General features: G+C 35.2%; 1 protein-coding gene across 4 annotated transcripts in view; it reads left to right on the plus strand.

The window, feature by feature from the left end:
- EHBP1 (EH domain binding protein 1) overlaps positions 1-26,415 on the plus strand; it is a 412,692-nt gene that overhangs the window by 77,292 nt on the left and 308,985 nt on the right. For all 4 annotated transcript variants that reach the window (XM_053587096.1, XM_053587100.1, XM_053587098.1 and 1 more), the window contains exon 5: positions 2,971-3,024. In XM_053587096.1, the coding sequence (XP_053443071.1) occupies positions 2,971-3,024 (54 nt within the window). The remainder of the gene's footprint in view (positions 1-2,970; positions 3,025-26,415) is intronic.

Below are 26,415 nucleotides of genomic sequence, written 5' to 3' on the forward strand. Positions count from 1 at the left end.
AATATTTGGAATCACACCCTCTCCCTAGACTTAGACCAGATGAAATAGATCTCCTGAACAGACCAATGTCAAGCACTGAGATCAAAGAAACAATAAAAAATCTCCCAACAAAAAAAATGCCCTGGTCCAGATGGCTTTCACACCAGAATTCTATCAAACCTTCAAAGACGAGCTTATTTTTTTACTGACTTTGCCTGTCAGATATGTCTTTCGATCCCATTGAAATTATTCTTTAGTAAAAATTATTTTAGGGGTAATACATTATCTCTGTTTTTAAAATTTTTACATCTGCTTTATGAATTAATATGTCATGTGATAGGGCGGCGCCTGTGGCTCAGTGAGTAGGGCGCTGGCCCCATATGCCGAGGGTGGCAGGTTCAAACCCAGCCCCGGCCAAACTGCAACAAAAAAATAGCCCGGCGTTGTGGCGGGCGCCTGTAGTCCCAGCTGCTTGGGAGGCTGAGGCAAGAGAATCGCTCTAAGCCCAGGAGTTAGAGATTGCTGTGAGCCGTGTGACGCCACGGCACTCTACGAGGGTGGTACAGTGAGACTCTGTCTCTACAAAAAAAATAAATAAATAAATATGTCATGTGATATATAAGGCAGTATATAGATAAAAATCACAGACCTGCAATAGCAACATTGCGTTAACACTAGTTGTGCACTGTGGGAAGGGAATCTTTCAGGTTTTAGCTTTCTCCTCTATTAAATGGAAATAAAAATAAGTTCCTGTAAGGAGTGAAACACTTAGCACAAGAACTGGGGCATGGTGAATGCCCCATAAATTTTTATTATTATTATTTTTATACTAATTGTGCCAGAGCTATGCTGCATTCTGCAAAAAAAACAATAAGTGGGGAGGGATACACAAGGAGGATGGTAGATGTCTCTCTCTTCTGTATTGTGTCACACTTTATTATTTGTGCCTAAATGCATCATGAAAAAGATTCTACAGCCTTTCTTTATAGTCTTTTCTCTCCATAAACCTAATCCGTGGGCAAAGCTGGCCAGGGAAACAAATATTACATAGAATTTTCTACTTCCTTTTCCCTTCTACCCCTTCCTATCTCCTCCTGTGAACCACCACCAAAGAAATTCCTTTTGGCAGGTTTTTAGCCCACCTATGTGAATTTACTCATAAACTAGTTGCCTCAGTACAGCTCAGACTCAGCTGCCATGCTAATATAGTTTAAAAGAAAACAGAAATAATAAAGTAACTAAGGAGTTTGTAATTTATCTCATAATTTGTAGCAGTTGTTAGATCCAAGTTGGTTCTAATATGGTCAGAGCCGTGGTTTGGGAAAATTAACCTATGTACAACATCGAATAGAGGGCAGAGAGACTGAAAGAATGTTACATTTTCACTTTTATGTGCATACAAACTCAGCTATGACAATAGAAACAGAAGATTAATAACAGATTAAAATTGAATCAGTCATAAATATAGATGTTTCCCTGTGAGAAACACTTGAGACCTGGGACCCAGTAGGGGAATATCAGAGCCCATTTCCCTTTTGCATATGAACAATCTTTAGAGTGGAATGTTGAGTTAAAAGCCTGCTTTATTGAAATATTTTTACTTTCTCAGTATTTCTACCCCTACCTCACCTTTAACACATGAGTGAACCTGAATAAGCAAAATGCACGTATAATGTGACTCCACTACTTTGTTGTTTGTCTTATATAGGTAGTCCCTGGTTATGGATGAGACAGGTCCTATACGTTTATTCTTAAGTTGCATTTGTATGTAAGTTGGAACAGGTGCATTTACCTAGTACTTGTAACAGCCTCTGTTCATGAGTGCAAGTTGTACATCAGTCAGATGTTTGTAACTCGGGGACTGAGTTGCTTTTTGCCTCTTCTTATTCTAGTATCTGTGGAAATCCTATAAAATCCCACCTAGCCCAGATATTCTCTCTTCCGTGAAGCTTTTTCTGTTCATTCCCTTAAGAAGTAATGCGTCATTTTTAATCTCTGATAAACTCATGTTATTTCATTTATTATAAATTTATTTAAAATTATTGATTTGTCTTTGAAAGCAAGAACAATTATGTTTGAATCTATAAATCCCTTATGTAATAAGTATCCAATAAATATTTGGCAAATAAATGCTTATAGGAGTTTTCTTCTTTTTTTTTAAGTTGCATTTGATTGTAGGATCCATTACTATTTCTCAGGTTTCTGAGGCATTTCCAGGGTTAATGGAGGTGGGGGTAAAAGGAGGGTATCAACATGTTCATTTGCTATTTTGTCTAGATTACTGAGTCCCTTGCAGTGCTTTGAAATTCCAGATGCTTATATAACCTCTGCACCAAAGAAAACCTTGCCTCAAATGGTACTTTTAGTTTAAAATACTCATAGGTATAAAAATGAAGGCAGGGCTTTATATAAGCATTTAAGATCTTAATACAGTGTTTCTTAATATTTTGTTCACTAGGTTATCTGTCTCCTATCAGGTTTCTTTTTTTCTTGTATAGATGCAGTGATGGAAGATAGTGATAATACATCAATGAAAGTAAAACAGAAGATTTCTTAATATTAAATAAGGATTTACATTTAGAGAAATTATGAAAGTATTGTAAGAGCAGGCTTTAAAAGTTGGTAAAAGCTAGGCTAGTGTGGTGGCTCACGCCTGTCCTAGCACTCTGGGAGGCTGAGGTGGGTGGATTGCTTGAGCTCACAAGTGTGAGACCAGCCTGAGCAAACTTAAGACGCCGTCTCTACTAAAAATAGAAAAACTGAGGCGAGAGGATTGCTTGAGCCCAAGTTGGAGGTTGCTGTGAGCTGTGATGCTATGGCACTCTACCCAGGGTGACAGCTTGAGACTTTGTCTCAAAAAATAAATAAGAAAATGATAAATAAATAAATAAAGGTTGGTAAAAGCTAAAACCAAAGCTATTTGTATTTTCTTAATTGGATTGAGAAGACTAAAAGATGTGTATTTAATTTCATATATTGTTTTTGTTACAGGATCCTCATGCGGAAGAATTTGAAGACAAAGAGTGGACATTTGTCATAGAAAATGTAAGCTAATGGCAGATTCTTTCATCTTTCACATTTTCAACTTTATGTATGCTTTATTAAGATATATTGGCATTTTGGTAGTAGGAAAAATGTTGCATTATGAAAATTAAATAGTGATTTGTAGTTTTTAGAATTTAGAAAAGGAAGTGATAGCCAATAACAAAATTATTCATTATTTAACAAAAGAAATGTCTTCTGAAAACTGTAAGTCTTCAATATTAAATTACATATATACCATATGTATTTTGGGGGAGGCATTAGGGTAAGATCATGCATTCACCTTTTTATCTGTTCATTATCTAGTGTGGTATTTCTCACAGAGCAGGTGCTCATTGAAGCATTTGTTGAATGAAATAATAAGTGACCTTGGAAATTTAAAAAAATAAAACATATGTTTTAACTCTGTTTGGATTGAGAGATTCTAGATTGGTACCTTAATAATCACCTAAAATTAATTTACGTATTGTAGAATCCTAAGTCACTGGTATAGATATAGTAGGTGTTCGAATGTTTATTAATGGAAACAGGCAATGAAAATATGGTGATTCAGAATATGGGCTCTGGAGTCAGAGAGACTTGATTTCAATTCCTACTTCTTCCAAATACAAGCTGTGTGATCATGGGCAAGTTTCTTCTCAGTCTAGGATTGTTATGAGGGTTAAATAATTCTCAATGAATATTAGCTTTTACCATTGTCATAATTGTTGTCATCATTATTATGACCATTCATCATCGTGATCATTATTAAAGTTCTAAAACATGTATGACAGGCTTATAACATGCTTTGCATCATTTTATTCTTTTCTGTGTGCAACTTGTATATCTCAGTAGAAAGGAATCTTATATTTTTTCCAGCAGTAACTGAGCCATTTTAGGTTTAGCCTCAGACAGCTGAGAGGTTTGGGAGCGAGACCAGGTCCAAACACAGTAGGTAAGTTATGATGGCTGGTTTTTATCACTGTCATTGTGTTAAAGGTTCACAAACGTAAATAATTTTGGAGACTTTCAGCTATCATTACGCTTTTTAACAGCTGGAAGATTTTCTGCTTCCTGTGTCTCTGACTCTATTATTTTTATTTGAAAGACCCCCCACCCCCAGCATTTTTCTTTTTCTCATCTTATAATCTAGTGAAACCATGAACTTTGGATTGTCTTCAAACCTGGTGACCAGGCCAGGCATAATGGCTCATGCCTGTAATCCTAGTACTCTGAGAGGCCGAGATGGGCAGATCACTTGAGCAAGAGTGAGAACTTATCTTTACTAAAACAGAAAATATTAGCTGAGTGTTGTGGCAGGTGCCTTGGGAGGCTGAGGCAGGAGAATCACTTAAGCCCAAGAAAATGAGGTCGCTGTGGAGCTGTGACAGCACGGCACTCTACTGAGGGTGACATAGTGAGACTCTGTCCTCCCCCCACCAAAAAGCTGATGATCTTGAGTAAGTTATTGTCTAGGATTCAATTTCTTTATAAAATGAAAAGTTTCTACTAGATGATTTCACACAGTCCATGACTGTTTTAATTGATGGTAATATTTGAGTTAATTAATAGAAATAAACTATTTGAAAATTATTTTTCTATAGATCAAATTTTTGATTTTCAAGTTTAGGGAGAACGACATATTTAAAGAAATTATCCAGGGTGGCATTTTGGGATCAATTAATAACTAATTTATTTATATCTTTCTTTGAAAAATCCTTGTCAGCATTTTTTTATATAATGTACTTTTATTTCTGGAATGGAATATGAATATTATTATAAATTTCTTATTCTGAATTCTTTAAGCACAATAATTTTTTTCTATTCCTTATTTCTCTAATAATTATTTCCTAGTCTAGAAATTGAATTGTGATTAAAAAGTAGTTCTGTATGTAAAGGAAGGTATTAGCCTTTGTAGCAGAAACTTCATTTCTGTGTCATGAGTGGCAAAGAAATATGATTGAAACCTAGCTAATTCAAAGAAAAGTAAAATTAATGAATGTGGGGGGTATAAGCACTTCCTCAGGTATGAATAATGATGATGATGATGACAACAACAAAGCCAGGAACCCCATGAAAGAAAATAATAACAAAATATTTATTAAATACATTCCTTGTGATTTTTGTTGGTATATACCTATTTTCATAGTAGGATATTTTGTTTTTTAAGAGGTGATTATGGGATTTGACCTATTTTACCAGTATAACATCTTTATTTTTTTTGAAAGTCAAAGAGATAAAGGTAAATATTAAGTGCATATATTATCAGATTTGCTTTCATGATATAATGTTACCAGACTTTAGAAATATTGTGAAATTGCTATACTCTTAATGCATGCAAAAGAGCATGAATACCTGTGTTGTGACTAAAGCATTTAAAACACATTAATTTAAGAAATTTCAATAATATATCTATCTAAATTAGGGCAGTTATCATAAATTGTCAACTGTCTAATATTAAAGGATGAGTTTGTATAATTAAACCTAAGACAAAACGAAGGAAGTACTGTGTTCTTGCCTGAAAAACGGACTAGAATTTACTTTCTTTTTTAGTTTATAGGAGGACCTTCATTTCTTTCTGTAGAGACATCTGCTGTATAGTGAGATTTGAGAATAGTTTTTGTTAATGTGTTTTTTGAACAGATCCAGGTGTATTCTTGTTACTTGCTTAGGAAAAATCTAGGCCAGTTTTCTGAGATGGTAACAGGACCCCTGCTTGGATTAGAAGATTTAACAAGGGCAGAGTTTTACTTCATATGTTTTTTAAAAATCATAGTACTTTTTGGGTAGTAGCTTCTCAGTATTTAATAAATGAGTGAATAAATGAGTGATAAACTCAGTTCAATGGTGAACTGTTAGAAATCCTGTGAGAGTTATTCTTTTTAAGAGGAATAACAGCATCCATCATCTATACTGAAGAACATTTGAAAAGGAGACCATTGGGGCAGTAAGATAAGTGATCGATTACTAGTTAACTTAGGTGGATTATTTCATATTTTCTATTCTGTTGTAAAACATATTGGTTTTAAACCCACATGTGCACTTTTAAGTGAGTTGTATATTGAGTTTGAACTGTAACAAGACCCTTTAATGTTGCTGACCTGTTATGGCAATGACATAATGTAATTAGATATTTCATAGATCAGTGAAATAATCAGTTTGGAGGATTATTTCATGAATTGTTAAATGCTTTAGAAAGACTAGTTGATAATAGTGATTTGTTAAAAACCACTGTCCAGTCTGATGTGGATGATATCTTTATGGTTGTAAAAGTCTGGGGAAAAGTTATGAAAATTTGGAAGGATTTTTGTATTCAGATTGCATTTCTATTGTCCTTAAGGACTCACGTAAAATAAATTGAAATTCACTAATGATACATTTTGGGTGTTGATTAGATGAGAAAGTCAATAATTAACAAAGTTATACTCAAAGAAGAGACCATAAAACTGGTGAACTAAACATATTAGTATGTATTGTACAAAATTAAAATTTGTGAGTATCAGAAAATTATAATTTTCTCCTTTAATTGACCAGCTTCCTATACTGGTCAGATCATTAAAAAGAAGTTCTACTATAAATGTGTATTAAACACTATCTCATGAGATCTGTCTCTATAAGCATCTATGGGATTAAAGAATTGTCTTACATACTCTTTTAAAGCAAATTCAATATAAACAGACATTTCACTTTTGAGGTTGTAGCAGTTCTCTCTACTTACCATCTAATGAGGTATTTTTTAACCTTTTCAATAAGTGAGCGTGTATTCATTCATTTATTCATCAGTAAGTATTCACTGAGCTTGTACTATGTGCCAGGCACTGTTTTAGGCAGTAGAAATACAAAGGTATATAGAACAGGTTTCACAGGTGTCTTCCTCATAGTTTATATTTGTGTGTGTGTCTGGGATGGATAAAATTAATGTGTGAAATATATAGTATGTTAGACAAAATATATAACTTACATCAAATATATGATAAATATATAATGTTAGATAAGTGCTACAGAGAAAAATAAAGCAGGAAAGAAGGATAAATATCCCCTTGTCTTTATGATCACATGGTTATAATGAGGATTCTTATTCTTTCTAAGGTCTCCAAAGGAGGTTGGGGTTTACATGTCAAATTAATTTAAAATATATTTTAATAAAAGAGTTAATGAAATAAATATTGTAAGGTGTGGGAAAGTTTAAAAATAATGTTAATATGCTATATAAATCTTTTCCTAGGTTACAGCTCCCCTCAGTGGTGAATGATGAAATTGATTCTTGCCTAGAGAAGCAATTCTGTTTCTGCAAGTCATCATGTACCAATAACATATTACAATGCTATGCTTTACCTTACATTTTAATGTGCTTCCATATTTCATACAGAAAAGTTAGTGGATTTCAAACGGATAAAGTCTCTCTCCTAAAATCTGGGTTTAGTTCAAATGTCTGTGATGATGTTGTCCTAATACTTAAAAGGCATGCACTTTGAACAGAATTTTAATACTTTTCTTTGCATTTTGTGTTTCAACCCCCCAGTCAATAAAGAAGTTTTGAGACTTTGCCCATAATGTCCAACAGTAACATTAGTAATAAGGAGTAAAGTTTTAATATAAAATATCCTTCCTAGAAGTCTTTAAGTATATTACCCTAACACATTTATTAGACACTAAGTGCCAGGTACTAGGTGGATTGCTTTATACACATTATCTCATTTGTACATTACAATGACTCAAGTCAGATATGTAACCCTGATCTACAGATAAAGTGAGGTTTAGAGAGGTTAAGTAACTTGCCCAAGGTTGTATAGCTAACAAGTTGAGATTTTATTCAGTTTTGTCTTTCTCCTGGGCCTTTGTCCTTAACCCTTAATGTAGTAACTGCCTTCATCAATGACAAGGTTAAAAAGAAATAATTTGAAAGTGTAGAATGATAGATAAATTTTTAATTTTTACCTTATGTTGTGGTAAACTTGTGAGGAATATATATATTAGATTTGTGAAAGTAGCTGTTAATTATTGTTTACATTCAGTTCAGAAGTTATTTGGATTAATTACTGGACTGCTACTAGACATTATGAAATGGAATTCAAGCATTATCATTTACCAGAATTTTGAATATTTTTTTCTCAAGGCAACCTTCCTGCTGCTTTGTGTAAATTGAAATAATAATTTCATTTTATTGGCTCCTTTGTTTCTCCATTTTGTCTGAGCTTTCTAATTTGGACCAGAAAGCTACTTATACATAAGTCAAAACTTTGAGGTGACTCTGCTACTCACTAGCTATGTGATCTTACACAAATTCATCTTTCATGGCCTCTGTGTGCTCAGGTATAAAATGATGGCATTAAGATCTATTGTATTAGGTTGTTGATGATTAGAAATAACATATGTAAAGCATCTAGCTTGGTAAGGAGTAGTTATTTTTATATAGTTTCTTTCTGGAGGACATAGATATAAAGGAAAGGAATCTAGATTTCCAAAATTATTGATGCAGGATTTTAGTTTTTCTATTCCTTTATACCACTTATGCCTCTCAGTAAGGTCCAGACTTCCCCATTTGTTCGAAAAGAATGACAAGGCAACTTGTAAACATCTCACTTGGATTAAATTTAAAATATTTTTATTTTTCTAAAATTTTCATCTTTTGATTTAAAATATTTCCGCCTTATAAATCAGGTATTAAGAATCAGTTTTTTTCCCTGAAAGTAACAAATTCTGCTAATTCATTAATATCTGTGTCTGGACCTATGTTTGGGTTTATTCACAATATGATATGTTGTAAAAATATAAATAAGATTCTTTATTTTGGGGTGATTTATAAGGCATTAGCTATTATTAGTGCAGATAATCATGAATGGCTACTGTTAAACAACATATATCATACTGTGATTATCTACCATAATGTATACACTACATAATACTAATGTCTATTCATCTAGGACTCAGGGGTCCTCAAACTACAGCCCACGGGCCACATGCGATGGTGTGATTGTATTTATTCTTGTTTTGTTTTTTTACTTCAAAATAAGATATGTGCAGTGTGCATAGGAATTTGTTCATAGTTTTTTTTTAACTATAGTCCGGCCCTCCAATGGTCTGAGGGACAGTGAACTGGCCTCCTGTTTAAAAAGTTTGAGGACCCTTGACTAGGTAATTGGTTTTGTGGGTTGTGTGCATGTGTGTTTTTATTTTTCATTTTTATTTTTATTGTTGGGGATTCATTGAGGGTACAATAAGCCAGGTTACACTGATTGCAATTGTTAGGTAAAGTCCCTCTTGCAATCATGTCTTGCCCCCATAAAGTGTGACACACACCAAGGCCCCACCCTCCTCCCTCCTTCCCTCTTTCTTCCCCCCCCATAATCATAATTGTCATTAATTGTCCTCATATCAAAATTGAGTACATAGGATTCATGCTTCTCCATTCTTGTGATGCTTTACTAAGAATAATGTCTTCCACTTCCATCCAGGTTAATATGAAGGATGTAAAGTCTCCATTTTTTTTTAATAGCCGAATAGTATTCCATGGTATACATATACCACAGCTTGTTAATCCATTCCTGGGTTGGTGGGCATTTAGGCTGTTTCCACATTTTGGCGATTGTAAATTGAGCTGCAATAAACAGTCCAGTACAAGTGTCCTTATGATAAAAGGATTTTTTTCCTTCTGGGTAGATGCCCAGTAATGGGATTACAGAATCAAATGGGAGGTCTAGCTAGAGTGCTTTGAGGTTTCTCCATACTTCCTTCCAGAAAGGTTGTACTAGTTTGCAGTCCCACCAGCAGTGTAAAAGTGTTCCCTTCTCTCCACATCCACGCCAGCATCTGCAGTTTTGAGATTTTGTGATGTGGGCCATTCTCACTGGGGTTAGATGATATCTCAGGGTTGTTTTGATTTGCATTTCTCTAATGTATAGAGATGATGAACATTTTCTCATGTGTTTGTTAGCCATTCGTCTGTCATCTTTAGAGAAGGTTCTCTTCATGTCTCTTGCGGATTGATATATGGGATTGTTGGCTTTTTTGATGTGGATTCATTTGAGTTCTCTATAGATCCTAGTTATCAAGCTTTTGTCTGATTGAAAATACGCAAATATCCTTTCCCATTGTGTAGGTTGTCTCTTTGCTTTGGTTATTGTCTCCTTAGCTGTACAGAAGCTTTTCAGTTTAATGAAGTCCCATTTGTTTATTTTTGTTGTTGCTGCAATTGCCATGGCAGTCTTTTTCATGAAGTCTTTCCCCAGGCCAAATCTTCCAGTGTTTTTCCTATGCTTTCTTTGAGGATTTTTATTGTTTCATGCCTTAAGTTTAAGTCCTTTATCCATCTTGAATCAATTTTTGTGAGTGGGGAGAGGTGTGGGTCCAGTTTCAGTCTTTTACATGTAGACATCCAGTTCTCCCAACACCATTTATTGAATAGGGAGTCTTTCCCCCAAGGTATGTTCTTGTTTGGTTTATCGAAGATTAGGTGGTTGTAAGATGTTAGTTTCATTTCTTGGCTTTCAATTCGATTCCAAGTGTCTATGTCTCTGTTTTTGTGCCAGTACCATGCTGTCTTGACCACTATGGCTTTGTAGTACAGACTAAAATCTGGTATGCTGATGCCCCCAGCTTTATTTTTATTACTAAGAACTGCCTTAGCTATACGAGGTTTTTTCTGGTTCCATACAAAACGCAGAATCATTTTTTCCAAATCTTGAAAGTACGATGTTGGTATTTTGATAGGAATGGCATTGAATAGGTAGATTGCTTTGGGAAGTATAGACATTTTAACAATGTTGATTCTTCCCATCCATGAGCATGGTATGTTCTTCCATTTGTTAATATCCTCTGCTATTTCCTTTCTGAGGATTTCATAGTTTTCTTTATAGAGGTCCTTCACCTCCTTTGTTAGGTATATTCCTAGGTATTTCATTTTCTTTGAAACTATGGTGAAGGGAGTTATGTCCTTGATTAGCTTCTCATCTTGACTGTTATTGGTGTATACAAAGGCTACTGACTTGTGGACATTGATTTTATATCCTGAAACATTACTGTATTTTTGGATGACTTCTAGGAGTCTTGTGGTTGAGTCTTTGGGGTTCTCTAAGTATAAGATCATGTCGTCAGCAAAGAGGGAGAGTTTGACCTCCTCTGCTCCCATTTGGATTCCCTTTATTTCCTTGTCTTGCCTAATTGTATTGGCTAGAACTTTCAGCACTACGTTGAATAGTAAAGGTGACAGAGGACAACCTTGTCTGGTTCCAGTTCTAAGAGGAAAAGCTTTCAGTTTTACTCCATTCGGTAAAATATTGGCTGTGGGTTTGTCATAGACAGCTTCCATCAGTTTTAGAAATGTGCCACCTATGCCTATACTCTTCAGTGTTCTAATTAGAAAAGGATGCTGGATTTTATCAAATGCTTTTTCTGCATCTATTGAGAGGATCATGTGATCTTTATTTGTGCCTCTGTTAATATGGTGGATGACGTTTATGGACTTGCGTATATTAAACCAGCCTTGCATCCCTGGGATGAAGCCTACTTGATCATGATGAATGACTTTTTTGATGATAAGCTGTAATCTATTGGTTAGGATTTTGTTGAGAATTTTTGTGTCTATATTCATGAGTGAGATTGGTCTGAAATTCTCGTTTTTGTTTGGGTCTTTTCCTGTTTTGGTATCAGGTTGATGTTTGCTTCATAGAATGTGTTGGGGAAGATTCCTTCTTCCTCAATTTTTTGGAATAATTTCTGCAGTACAGGAATAAGCTCTTCCTTGAAGGTTTGATAGAATTCTGGAGTGAAGCCATCTGGACCAGGGCATTTTTTGGTTGGAAGGTTTTTTTTTTTTTTTTTTTTTTGGTAGATACAGAGTCTCACTGTACCGCCCTCAGGTAGAGTGCTGTGGCGTCACACGGCTCACAGCAACCTCTAACTCTTGGGCTTAAGCGATTCTCTTGCCTTAGCCTCCCAAGCAGCTGGAACTACAGGCGCCTGCCACAACACCCGGCTATTTTTTTGTTGCAGTTTGGCCGGGGCTGGGTTCAAACCCGCCACCCTCGGCATATGGGGCCGGCGCCCTACTCACTGAGCCACAGGCGCCGCCATGGTTGGAAGATTTTTTATTGTTTCTTTGATCTTGGTGCTTGAAATTGGTCTGTTCAGGAGCTCTATTTCTTCCTGGATGAGTCTAGGGAGAGGGTGTGATTCAAAATATTGATCCATTTCCTTCACATTGTCAAATTTCTGGGCATAGAGTTTCTGGTAGTATTCAGAGATGATCTCTTGTATCTCTGTGGGATCAGTTGTTATTTCCCCTTTATCATTTCTGATTGAGGTTACTAGACATTTTACTTTTCTATTCCTCGTTAGTCTGGCCAATGGATTATCTATTTTATTTATTTTTTGAAAAAACCAACTTCTTGTTTCATTAATTTTCTGAATGATTCTTTTGTTTTCAATTTCATTGATCTCTGATTTGATTTTGGATATTTCTTTTCTTCTACTGAGTTTAGGCTTAGATTGTTCTTCTTTTTCCAATTCCATAAGATCTCTTGTGAGATTCTTGATGCACTCTCTTTCTGTTTTTTGAATGTAGGCATCTAAAGCGATGAATTTTCCTCTCAAAACTGCTTTTGCAGTATCCCACAGGTTTTGGGAGCTTGTGTCTTCATTGTTGTTATGCTCAAGGAAGTTAATGATTTCCTGTTTTATTTCTTCCTGCACCCATCTGTTATTCAACCAAAGATTGTTTAATTTCCATGTTTTTGGGTGGGGTCGAGCATTTTTGTTAGAGTTGAGTTCCACCTTTAGTGCCTTATGGTCTGAGAAGATACAAGGTAAAATTTCAATTCTTTTGATTCTGTTGATATTTGTTTTGTGCCCCAGGATATGATCAATTTTGGAGAATGTTCCATGGGGTGATGAGAAGAATGTATATTCTTTATCTTTGGGGTGGAGTGTTCTATATGCGTCTATCAAGCACAGTTGTTCTAGGGTCTCATTTAAATCTCTTATATCTTTGTTTAATTTCTGTTTAGAGGATCTGTCCAGCTCTGTAAGAGGAGTGTTAAAGTCCCCTTTTATGATGGTATTATCAGATATCATATTGCTCAGACTGAGTAAGGTCTGTTTCAAGAATCTGGGAGCATTTAAATTGGGTGCATAAATATTTAGAATTGAAATGTCTTCTTGTTGTATTCTTCCCTTGACCAATATAAAGTGACCATCTTTGTCTTTTTTGACTTTAGTTGCTTTAAATCCACATGTATCTGAAAATAAGATTGTAACTCCTTTTTTCTTCTGAATTCCATTTGCCTGAAAAATTGTCTTCCAACCCTTGACTCGGAGCTTTAATTTGTCTTTTGAAGCCAGGTGTGTTTCTTGCAGACAGCAAATGGATGGCTTGTATTTTTTAATCCAGTCAGCCAATCTATGTCTCTTCAGTGGGGAATTCAGTCCTTTAACATTTATTGAGATAATTGATAAGTGTGGTAGTATTCTATTCATCTTATTTTGTGAGAGTCCATTGCTTAGTTTTATCTTTTGCATCAGTGTGGAGGTTAGGTTCTGTCCTTTAATTTCTGAGTTCTTACTTCCTCAATGTTTGTATATTCGTAAATGATTTGATTTCTCCGTCAATTTTTAAGCTTAGCTTAGCAGGGTACAGAATTCTGGGCTGGAAATTGTTCTGTTTAAGTAGATTAAAGGTAGATGACCATTGTCTTCTTGCTTGGAAAGTTTCATTAGAGAAGTCTGTGGTCACTCTGATGGATTTGCCCCTGTAGGTCAACTGGTGGTTACTCCTGGCAGCTGGCAGAATCTTTTCTTTTGTCTTGACTTTGGACAGGTTCATCACAATGTGTCTTGGAGAAGCTCAGTTAGAGTTGAGGTGACCTGGGGTCCGATATTCCTCTGAAAGCAGTGTGTCAGAATCTTTGGTGGTATTTGGGAAATTTTCTTTTATAATACTCTCTAGTATGGCTTCCATTCCTCTGGGGCATTCTTCTTCCCCTTCTGGAATTCCTATAGCTCGTATGTTGGAACGCTTCATAAAGTCCCATAATTCTGACAGTGAACGTTCTGCTTTCTCTCTCTTCTTTTCTGCCTCTTTTACTATCTGAGTTATCTCAAGGTCTTCTACTTCTGAAATTCTTTCTTCTGCATGGTCTAACCTGTTGCTGATACTTTCCATTGCATCTTTAAGTTCCCTAATTGACTGTTTCAGTTTCTTCAGGTCTGCTATATCCTTTTTATATTCTTCATATCGTTCATCTCTTATTTGATTCTGTTTTTGGATTTCCTTTTGGTTATTTTCCACTTTATTAGCAGTTTCCTTCATTGTTTCCATCATTTCTTTCATTGTTTTCAACATGTGTATTCTAAATTCCCTTTCTTTCATTCCTAACATTTCTTTGTAGGTGGAATCATCTGCAGTAGCTACCTCATGGTCCCTTGGCGTGGTTGTTCTGGACTGGTTCTTCATGTTGCCTGGAGTTTTCTGCTTATTCTTCCTCATGAGTGATTTCTTTTATCTGTTTCCTTGCCCTAATTTTCCTTTCACTTCCTCTTGCTCTTTAAGTTCTCTTGCCTATTGACTAAAGGTTACAGGACCAGATCGGTGAGAAGGTTGAAGAGCAAAAAAGAGATGAAAGAAAGGAGGACCGAGTGATAAGATAAAAAAAAAAAGAAAAATATAGAAAGGAGAGGGGGTGGGTAAAAGGAATATTGACAAAAAGAAGAGAGGCACAGAAAGAGGGAGACAGAGCAACATAGGTGTACAGTAGGGTACTTTGACACAACCTTAAGAAAACCCTACCTTCTAGGGGTGCCCAGTTGGGTGGTTCTCTTGAGGTCAGCAGCTCTTTGCTAACCTGATCAGACATAGTACCCCACCTCCACCAAGTAGAGAGGAAAAGACAAAAATGCTATAAATCAAACCAAAACAAGCAAATAGAAAACTTAACAGGATAAAATTGGGTGAAGAACCAAATAATAGCAGTAGAAGCACTAGCAAAAATGAAGTTCTAGTTATTGAAAAAGGCAGCAATGGGAAATTATAATTAAACTAGAAAAATTGAGAAAGAAAAAAGATCTGTATGGAAAAGTTTGAAATTAAAAAACAAAACAACATCAACAACATCAAAAAAAACAACCAAACCAAAAAAAAAAAAAAAAAAAAAAGAAACAAAAAAAGCACAACCAAAAACAAAGCAGTATGTATATGTTATTGAATATTGTCTGGGCAACACGTGGTCTTCTGGGGTATGAGATGTTAATCACAGTTCTGATACGACTGGAGGCTGCTGATTTCTCAAACCCCAGCAGGTAGACACCCTAAATCTCTCTTCAGCCCAGTTAAAAGGCACTTTGAACTTGTAAACTTACTGAGCAGAAGCTTTCCCAGGAACGTGCTTGACTCTGGAATCACTGCTGAAGTGGCTATCCACTTACCCAGTGTGCCAAAACCGGTCTCACTCTGCCCCTGAGGGTTAGGGCTGCAAGGCGGCTCAGACCCCACCCTTAGGCTACTTGGTTGGTGGGTTACCAGCTCCCACCCAATTCTAGCTCTGTGACCCTGAGGGCAGAGCTTGCTGGGGCAGATTGCTCACAATGGCTCCCTGTAACCTACAGCCAAACACTATTACCTCCGTCTGGCTCAGCAGCTCAGACTGGGGCCCTAGACAACGGCCAAAGTTCTCCGCACTCCGTCTCAGGCTCTCCCCAAGGCAGTTCAACTGAGTGCCAAGTCCAAAGACACCAAAATAGTTCACAGGTAAGGCCTTTCTGGTTTGCAGTCTCGCTGCTACTGAACTTACAGTTGTGGGCGGGTTTGGATGGATTGAACACACGTGACCACTTGCCGTTTTTCCACTGTTTTAGTCCTCCTCTTGGGGTCCAGAAGTCCCTCGCTGACTCTCTGTATCCTCACAGGGGTGATGATAGGCAGATCCCACCAGCCATAGATGCCTGGAATCCTATCTCCCCAGACTCACAGTGCCCAGATGTAAGGAAGCTGTTACTCGGCTGCCATCTTGCTCTGCCTCTGCATGTGTGTTTTTAAATGTGAAGCCACAATAGGTATGTTTAGAAAACAAAATATTTTTCCTCATGTTTTAGATTACCAAACTAAATCCAGGACCATTATATTTGTCAAAAGTACGTCCATAATTTTTTTTTTTTTTTTTTTTTTTGAGATGGAGTTTTGCTCAGTCACCTGGGTTAGAGTGTCATGGCCTCAGCCTAGCTCACACCAACCTCAAACACCTGGCCTCAGGTGGTCCTCCTGCCTCAGCCTCATGAGTAACTGGGCCTGGCCTGGTTTTAGTTTTTTAAATCTAAGAATTCTTTTTCTTGTAATTCCATTTCCATTGTTTTTTGTTGTTGTTATTGTTGTTGTTGTTTTGAATGAATAGGAAGATGCATATTGATAAAAGGCAGCAGTCTAGGTCAAATTCATTTATTTAATTCTTCTGCCAACATTTAATGTGCTAGATGAAATTAATTCACTCAATCTTTCTGCAGATATTTAATGTGCATTTTTCTATATGTCCAGATATTTGGAAACTATTGAAGATACAGAATCAGTTAACATGCAGAATTTTATCAATTCTGAGATTCATGGTTTTTCCCCCACATTTTTTCTGTGAAATTGGGATCATACATCTAGGGTATCTCAATTTTTTATTGATATTTATATGTAACATAATAGTATATCATCTTTAAATGAATGTAGACTTATATTTGGTGACATAAGATAGCCTATCTTGGCCAGGTGTGGTGGGTCAGACCTGTAATCCTAGCAGTCTGGGAGGCCTAGATGGAAGGGTCACTTGAGGTCAGGAGCTGGAGACTAGCCTGAGCAAGAGCAAAACCCTGCCTTTACCAAAAATAGAAAAAAATAGTGTGTATGGTAGGTAGCACAGGTCTATAGTCTCAGTTACTGGGGAGGCTGATGCAGGAGGATTGCTTGAGCCCAGGAGTTTGGGATTGTAGTAAGCTATAATAACACTACTGCACTCTACCTTGGGATACAGATTGAGACTCTGTCTTTAAAACAAACAAACCAAAAAACCTGTCTTTAAAAAGCTTAAAAACTGGTGAGATGTCAGATGTGTAAAGAAAGAACTGCAAGAGAAGACATATTCATAGGGTAGTGGAGAATAGTAAAGGAGGGCAGTCAGAGAAGACTTCCTAGAGGAAGTAGCTGCAGAGTTTAGTTTTCAAGAAAATATGAAGTTGGGTAAAAAAGGCATTCTAATCAGAGAAAAGAAATATCACGAAAGAAAGAAAGAGACAATGGTGAGTTTTAGAGCAAAAATAATTTAGAGGGAGAGATAAAACCAAGCAAATGAAAACATGAGCCCTCCCCCCATTAAAGATATATAGACATTTACTGTTTGTTTTTTTTAACCATTAAACCAATTAATTTAATAATAGGCATGTGTTTAACTTGAGGTTCTATCTCCTCCTGGTGGAGAGCAGTAGGGTGTCAAAATATATTTTTCTTGGTGCCACCTATCCACTCTTTCCCTCTGTTTCCAGCTGTGACCAGTGAGATGAACAGTTCAACACTTCCGTGCCTTATTAATTGCTGTTTATTTGATGTTACCTTCAGAATCCTTTTAAATAGATGAGATGGACTATACTTATGTTAATTTCAAGGCAGTGTAAATCCTCCTCTGTTTTGTTTCTTTTGTTGGATTATATTGAACAGGATTGTTTGCGTAAGTAAACTCACCTGACAAGATTATACCAAGAATAGAAATGATAAATAGTTCAAATAATACAGTGTAAACAATAAAAAACCCACAAAGTTTCTGACCTTAGATTTAATTTGAAAATTCAATCTCTGGATCTCATAAGTTTATATTCTGAAAAAATTGCCTCTACTTTTTCTTTCAGAGAAAAAATACATACAAAATACTATTCTCCCTTAATTGTTCTTCATCGTGTCATCTCCACCAAGGTATCTCACTCTGATGTCTGGGTAGAGACTGGATATCTTGTTTAGGAACTGTAGCTTGCGCTTTCCCCCCTTTAAGCTGGGGTAGCTTCTTTAGTAGATCCATATTGGAGTTATCTTTTCAGCCTCAAGTCTTTCATGGATATCACTTTTCCAGTGGTCCAAGGGATATATAGTGCATGTAAGAATGCCACACACATTCCACAACACAAAAATCAGAAGCATCCTTCCTCCACCATGTAATTAATCAGTACGACTTATAATCTAAGTACCAATCAGATACAGATTAGCCTTTTTAGGGTATCATTTTATTTATAGCCTTCCTATTAATGTTCTACACTCTATGGAAATGTGGTACAGTTAACTTTCTTATATCTGTTCAATCAGATTTCCGCCAGGTAGCACGTCCCACCTTTTATGTTATTAATCCAGTAACTAAGAGTAGTCAATAATGCCCGTTCATCTGCATTTGTTAGTATTATGTTATATAATGTGTGTGTGTATGTGTGTTTGTGTATAAATTTTACTGTTATTCATTCAACTTTATGTGTAGGAAACCAGTCCTTTGCTCACACTATTCTCTCAGTTGGCCAAGAAAGGAAGTTAATTCAGCTTTTGCTGCATGGCAAGAAAATTAATATGGTTAGCCATAGTGGCTACTTGGTGAGAGAGTATATAGTATGGTCCTATACAGCACTAATCAGAATACATATGAATGATAAATTGAAGATCCCTGTATTGTTAGGTCTCTTGTAGGCCATTCTTTTGGTGTAAACTTCTCTCAACCATGTTCTTTTCTTGTAGCCCCGGAATCTTAGACCCTTTTGGATTTCTCTATCTCAGATATTTGAAAGCAGTGTATAGAAGACTTCTGTGTATCTTTTCTTTCATACATATTTAGCAGCTTGGATAAATCTAATCAAGATCCAATTTAAAAAATCTCCTTTTAAAAAAATCTTTCAAACAAGCACAAAAATAGAAAAATAAAATATTAAATGTCTGCATACCCATCTCTCAGCTCAATAATCTTTAATATTTTTCACATATTTCATCAATCCTCCTACTTTTGTTTGCTTTATCCAGTTATTTAAAGTAAATCTCACATATTATAGCATTTTCTGTGTAAATAATGAAGGTTACTTGAACATCATCAGCTTAAGAACTTGCTAAGAGATACTGGTATGTCCGAAAATGTAATTCATTTATAAATAATTTTCAGAGTTTTTTTTTTTTGGTAAATTTAATTTCCTTTAGGTGATCTCTCTGAGCTGTTAGGCTGAAGTCTCAAAATTAGCTATTTTGATTCTTGAGAAGTGATATTATTTGTTCTTTTTTCTGCATAGAAAAAAATTACTATATTAAAAGCAACAAAGCTTCTCCTGCAGCTGTCTTAGAATTAAACTAGGAAGCTCATAGTTCAGATAGGCTTTTCTGCTCTTTTAATTATTCTATCAACTTTCTATTGTGTATGATTATGTGAATGGTGACTGGCAGTCTGTGTAAATTAGGCAGGATACTCTAGATATGACGAGGAGTTAAATGAAGCTTTGTCAGCCAACTCTCTCATTTTGGTTAAATTTCAGAGAAAGTTTATATTTTTTCCTCCTTAGTTTTTCTTATTTAAAATTTGTAGTATGCTATTCTAGTTCAGAAACCTTTCAGATTGTGTTTCTGGAAAAAAATTCTCTTTCTCTTATTCTCATTCTTTCACTTAAAAATAAAGGAGAAACTTTTTTACTTAAAAAGTACAACATGCTTTGAATCTGTCAGAATCCTAAGATTCTTGTGTAATTGTTTATGTAAATACTTAGTTTTCCATTTTCATCTTATCTACTATCTTTTTTTGTTGTTGTTGTTAATCATTTGTCAATTTTATTAGAGTGAATTAGAAGAAAGCAAGGTTCCAACTTCAGATCTACATTCTAAAATTTCTGACATAGGGAAGTGAACTCACATGGATTAACATCAAAAGTCATCTATATTATTATTTATGTGTAATGTAAGAAACTTGTGTTAAAATAGTAAGTAATAACTACATGCCAGATAATTTATTTCATGTAGTAGTTTAACTTGTGAAATGTCCTAGCCAACAAATTTAAGGAAAAGTTTTATTGTGCTGCAACAAAGAACTATATTTGTACTGTTACAATGTCGATGCTTTTTGGTTGTATTTTCTGATTTTTGTTCCAGTTCAGCATGTGGAGATTCAACTTTGTTGGTTAATCATACTTTACAGATCAAGCAAGTAGAATAATAGTATAAAAATTCACTACTTAGTTCTCATAATTGTTTATTCATTCAACAAGCATTTATTAATTGGATGCCATGGTGCAGATATTTGCTACTTATTGAGAGTGTAATAGTAAAAACAATGCTATCTGTGACTCTAGGTATCCTATAGTATGGGGGGAGATAAACAAGCAACCACTAAGATTAATTTTAGGATGTTATGTTCTCATACAGAGTACCTAACTCAGTCTTGGTGGGTTAGGGGTGGCTTTCTGTTGAAAGTGGTATATAAATTGAAACCTAAAATACAAAATTTATACATTCCTTTTTCTATAACTTTGAAATCTAAAATCTTTACCTAAGATTTAAAAACCATTTTGTTCTTGGAAATTTGATTCGAAGTCATTTGGTTGGCAAAACCTGACCTGACCTCAGATAAGATTATTCATGGTATTTATTTCACTTAGTATAAATATTTATTCATTTTGCTTCAGAATTATTAATATGTTCGATTATGGGCAATACTGGTTGTATTGCCCTTGTTTTTTTTTTGTAGAGACAGAGTTATCACCCTTAGTAGAGTGCCGTGGCATCACACAGCTCACAGCATCCTCCAGCTCCTGGGCTCAGACGATTCTCTTGCCTCAGCCTCCTGAGTAGCTGGGACTACAGGTGCCTGCCACAACGCCTGGGTATTTTTTTGTTTCAGTTTGGCCGGGGCAGGTTTGAACCTGCCACCCTCCGTATATTGGGCTGGCGCCCTACCCACTGAGCCACAGGTACCACCCTTGTATTGCCTTTTTTAAAATCCAAATAAGAGATTTCAGATAAGAGATTATGTAATTTTGATAGTCAACTGCAGGGGATTTTGGAGGGTGCCTCCAGTGGTAGCTTGAGCAGAAGTCTAGAGGCAAGAAAGAACATGGCTCCTTTTGGGAACAACATGTTGTTCAGTAGATTACTTTGTTGAATATTTTATTTTTCTAGCATTGTGGAACTGATAGCCATTAAATTGAACTGCATATAAACAACTAATAATTTTAATACTGTATGTAGTTGTTGTGAACATACAAATTTACATGGCACACATGATGAGTAATAGTATTAAAGGAAAAGAATTGATGTTGTTAGTTTTTTTTTAGACAGAGTCTCACTATGTTGCCCTCCGTAGAGTACCATAGTATCACAGCTCACAGCAACCTCCAACTCTTAGGCGTAAGCGATTCTCTTGCTTCAGCCTCCACAGTAGCTGGGACTACAGGTGCCCACCACAACACCTGGCTATTTTTTTGTTGCAGTTGTCATTGTTGTTTTTCAGCTGACCTGGGCCGGGTTCATACCCGCCAACCTTGGCGTACGTGGTTGGTGCCGCAACCTGCTACGGGGGCTGAGCTGATGTTGTTAGTTTTAAGTCCTTAGTGACCTAAAATCTTTTGCGTTACCTTTTGATTATGTACATAACTGGACCCCAAGTTGGACCTACTGGATTAGATTTCTGATGTAGAAGGGAGATAGTTTGAGAACATCGAGAACATTTTTTGTATTTTGTATTTTTTTGTGAATTAAAGATTTGGAAAACAGGGTGGGAGTAGATGAGTGTAAAGTGCTACTTTATACCTTCTGTTTTTTTTTGGAGATAGGATTTCTCTCTCTTGTCCAGGCTAGAGTGTGGTGGTACAATCATAGCTCACTGTAGCCTTGGGCTCCTGGTTGCTCCTCTTGCCTCTGCTACTTAGTAGGTGCTCTCCATTACACCTGGCTAATTTTTTTATTTTCTGTACAGATGGGGTCTCCCTGTGTTACTCAGGTTGTCTCAAACTCCTGACCTCAAGCTGTTCTTCTATTTTGGCCTCCCTAAGTGCTGGGGTTATAGGTGTGAGCCACCATGCTCAGCCTTAATACATTTTGAAAATAACTTTATACCCTCATACTTTGTAAGCATATACTTGTAAGCATACTATACTGTCAAACCCAAGTCTTCAAACTCTGAAGACCATCCATTTACCCTTTATTTACTCATTTACTCACCTACCAAACATTTGTTGTCCTGGGCACTGAGTTTGGAGTCTGCCTCTGTACTATCTATTATGTGCAATATAAGAGGACATCTCTGCTAAGATACTAAAATCTGGCTTGCGGGATGGATACACATATGAAACAAAAATAAAGTGATATATTCTACGCTAAATGTGTAACACAGCTGAAAAATACAAAAGAAATGAGAGGTAGACAAGTAAATATAGAATAAAATTATCAATAACATTTTAGGTGTAGCTTTTCAAGCATGGCTATGTGTATCCCTCGAGGTATATGGCAGTTTCTATCTTTCTGTATTGTACATATTCTGACTTGATATGTAATTTCAGATATTTTTATAATAAAGTTCATGGAATTTTGGAGGCAAAAGTAATATGAATTTTAAAGATGAAACACGAGTTCTAAGTTGGAGAAACATTGGAAAGGGGGAGAAAGAGGCTTTGGGCTCAATCATATCTGGGTCTGAATTACACTAAAAGTGTAAATTTGGACTTTTTACTTATTTATACTGTTAAGAACTTGTTTCTCTTCTATAAAACAGATACCTTATAAAATGGCATCTAGGATTTAGCAATATTAAAGGCATAAAAAACATCCATTACAGTTCTTGGTCTACAGTAAGAATTCAAATTGAATATATGCTGATAATAAATGGCAGAAAGTTTATAAATGAGGGGAAAATAATAAACATGGGAGAAAAACATGGGGAGAGAATAGGAAATTATTTAATCAATTGATTAGGCTTTAAAAAAAAAAAAAAGACTAGGCCATGGAACTGTTAGATACAAGATTTGGAATTGAAAACTTTGACCAATACAGGTCTTTATGAGCATAAGGTTTCAAGAAGAATGCATATCGGAGTATGGAGTCACTTACCCAACCATTCAGATCTGTGAAATTATCCTTTCCCCCATAGGCAGGTAATAGCCTGCACCGGTGCAGTGATGCCACAAGCCAGCTTAGACCCAGGCTCCTAACCTTGAACTTTAGGACTGGAAAAGGTTCATGCATGGATGAACTTCAAAGGATTGAAATCTCTTTTAAATGTCGGTAAAAGTTTGTATACCTGCAGGGTACTTTTCTTAAAAATTAAAATCACATTCACAATGAAGTTTTTACCCAGCGTTACTGGGTATTTTTACAATTTTTTAAAGCAGGTAAGTGATATGATACAGGCAGTAAGGCCACTTCTCATGTGGATAACCTCTTTTATTACTGTGTAATTCTAGGGGCTAATCTCCTTTTTGTCCTATTTTTTAAAATCCACTTTGCCTTTTGTAGACAGCAAAGGGAAGCACTAACAATATGTAACATTTTTGAGTACTATTTTAAAACTTAAATTGTTAGAGGTTTAAATTCATTGTGTAGGTATGCCTTTCATCAAAAAGACCTTTAAACTAAAGGCAGTAGAACAGTAGCATAATATTTTTGCATTATAATAGACATTTTTTTTTTGTAATAGACATTTCTATTTAAAGTTGGTAATAGAAAGTATTTTAGTGGCTATTTACTATATCTTGAATAATTATATGTCTTTGAAGATCAGTGTAAAAGGAGACTCCTGGGAGTTAAGAAAAGTATCATAGCCTTATGCATTCTAGTTTCTATCAACTAAATAATAGTCTAAACTTTAACATCTGTACTGAAATGAATTTGATGGCATATAATTTGTATAGTTTACTATTGAGTCACAGTAGTATAATGCAGTCTGTCTTCTAAATTGCTGGAACCATTTAGTTTATTCTTTTTACTTCCTGCTAGCTATGTTTAAGTGTCTTTCATACAGATGAGTGAGAGACAACCAAAGTTGCTTTCAATTCTATTTTTTTCCTACTAGAGAGAGAAAGCTGATAAACAAGATATTCAGCTATCAAAACATACTTGAATAGAACATTAGAGATGTTTAAACAAGCAGTATATTTGAACAGTTTTTACATGTTTATTCATAGAAATGCAGCAGTAAAAGATACCAGCAGATATAAGATGTTATGAATCTGCATGAGGCCTTTTTCCCCACTGATGAAAAACATTAGAACAGAGACTTGGTAATTGTTTTACAGTGGGGTTCTAATGACACTGCAGACTTTTAATGGAAAAGCATTTTTTTTTAAGATTTTTCAGTTTGCTATTTTTATTTATCTCTCTTCTCTGTTTGCTTGGCAGTATGTAAATAAAACCTCCCCAGTCTTAAAATGGAGTAGATTTTTGGCTTTCTAGTTTTCTGCCACACCAGCCATCTTGAAAGACTAGTTAATATGTTGAAGGCGCCTACATAATTTTTTTTGCTGGAAGACAACCATGAAATAAATTATAAATACAAACAACAAATTATTTCTTTGTATATAATTGGAACTTTGCATTAAATAATTGGATCTAGGTGCATTTGTACTGACCAATAAGCAAATGGAATTTTTTTCATTAATTGTATTCTATTAAGATAGAATTATATAAACGATTCATAGCTAATTAGAGAAGCTAAATTTACATGTGCATTTCAGATCCATTATAGAAAGTTACCAGCTTGAGGATACAAAACTGTCTTAATACTTCAGTACTTTTAAGTTGTTCACAAAATAAGTTTTTCACAGCATTTTCTTTGAGTAATCTTTTTTCTACATTTAATTCCTCCCTCCTGCCCCCCCACCCCCCACACACATTTTAGTACCTTTTTAAAAAATTCCTTTGTGGTTCTTTTTTTCTCCACTCTTAATAATTTAGTCATTAATTTTTTATCATGAACTTAAAGCATTTTTACCTATTATGTCTCTGTGGTCTTACTTAAATTGGGCATAATACAGGTAGCTGATTGTTATAAGCATTGTGACAACTAGAAATTGGTGGAATATGGGTCTTGTATGTAATAAGTTAATAAGTGCTTTGCTTAGTGACATGATGAAATTGTGGTATTTTAGCCTAAAATAATTCAATGCTTGAAGAATATTCTTCTTTGCCTAAAGACAGGCTAGTTTTTAAATAAAAAGTATTTTGAAGAAACTGTGAGCATTACACAAATACTTTGTAACTCTTCTGCCCATCACCTTTGAAATTTGGTCATCTATAATTGATATTGTGGTTTGTAAGAAATAAAGGTAAAAGCAAGATATTCTTAAATTACATAAGGATAGCAGAACAAGGATAGACACTCCTTGTCTCCTAAATCTTAGAAAGCCTAAGTCTATTGCCATGTTATTGTGATCATAAGGATCACAGACAATGATAATGAAGACATTTGTATTTTATTATCTTATTAAAGTTGCTTCTTGCGTACTTTAAATAAAAGAGCTAGCCTTAGGATTCTTTAGATAATTTGCTGGTAGTGGCCACAGCAGGGGAGGAACAGTTTCTCATTATTTCACTGAATAATGTTTGAAGAACTTTTCCTGGAGTTATCTTATCTACCTTTCAGATTCTGCCAATCAAAATTGTTTTGTGGCATTTGTTAATTATTTCAATTAAGTCATTAGAATAAACTAGACTTGTCAAAACATTTTTGAGAATGTACTGAAAGGAAAAGTATATGTTGAATGTGCTATGTGTTTATTGAATGGCTTAATAGGAAAACAATTCTCTTTTTAAAATCTACCTATACCTTTAAAATAAGTCTTGCCTGCAGAGAAGCATAAAGCTGTTATTTGGAGGTAGAGAGTTGTGAGGTAGAGAGAGTATTCTATTGCTACTTTTTTTTAGCCAAAAGTTCTTGATAAAAATTTGTTCTTGTTTTTCTTTTTATTTCCTCTTTTGTCCTTGACTTATGGCTTTGTTTTTATAATACCTGAATTTTTTTCATTCTTTTGAAAATAGGGTCAATTTGGAAATAAGTTAATCAGCAAAATAAATTTGAAGAATTTCATCTTTCTCCTTCAAAAAGTGGTCAAACAATATGAAATGGTTATAAAACTCACAACTAGGTCACTAGAAATCAAAGGATGTATTCATTTCTTATTAAATCTCTTAAGTCAAAGCAGTTGTCAATCTATGCCTTCCTACTTCTTTTAATGTTGATGTTTTCCATAATTCCTTTTTTTTCCTTTTTAAATCAAAGATGAGTAGCATTAAACTTCTTATAAAAGAGACCATTATTTTACTTAATTTGGGTCACAGAAGGATTATTTTTTAAAATTTCATTATACTGGACACTTTGAAATTAGTTGTGCATTTATTATATTTCCAAGATAATTGGGAATATAAGTAAGACAAAGTTTTGGTTCTCAGGAGTTCAA

Source organism: Nycticebus coucang, chromosome 4 (genome assembly GCF_027406575.1).
Source record: "Nycticebus coucang isolate mNycCou1 chromosome 4, mNycCou1.pri, whole genome shotgun sequence".
In the NCBI taxonomy this organism is placed as follows: domain Eukaryota; kingdom Metazoa; phylum Chordata; class Mammalia; order Primates; family Lorisidae; genus Nycticebus; species Nycticebus coucang.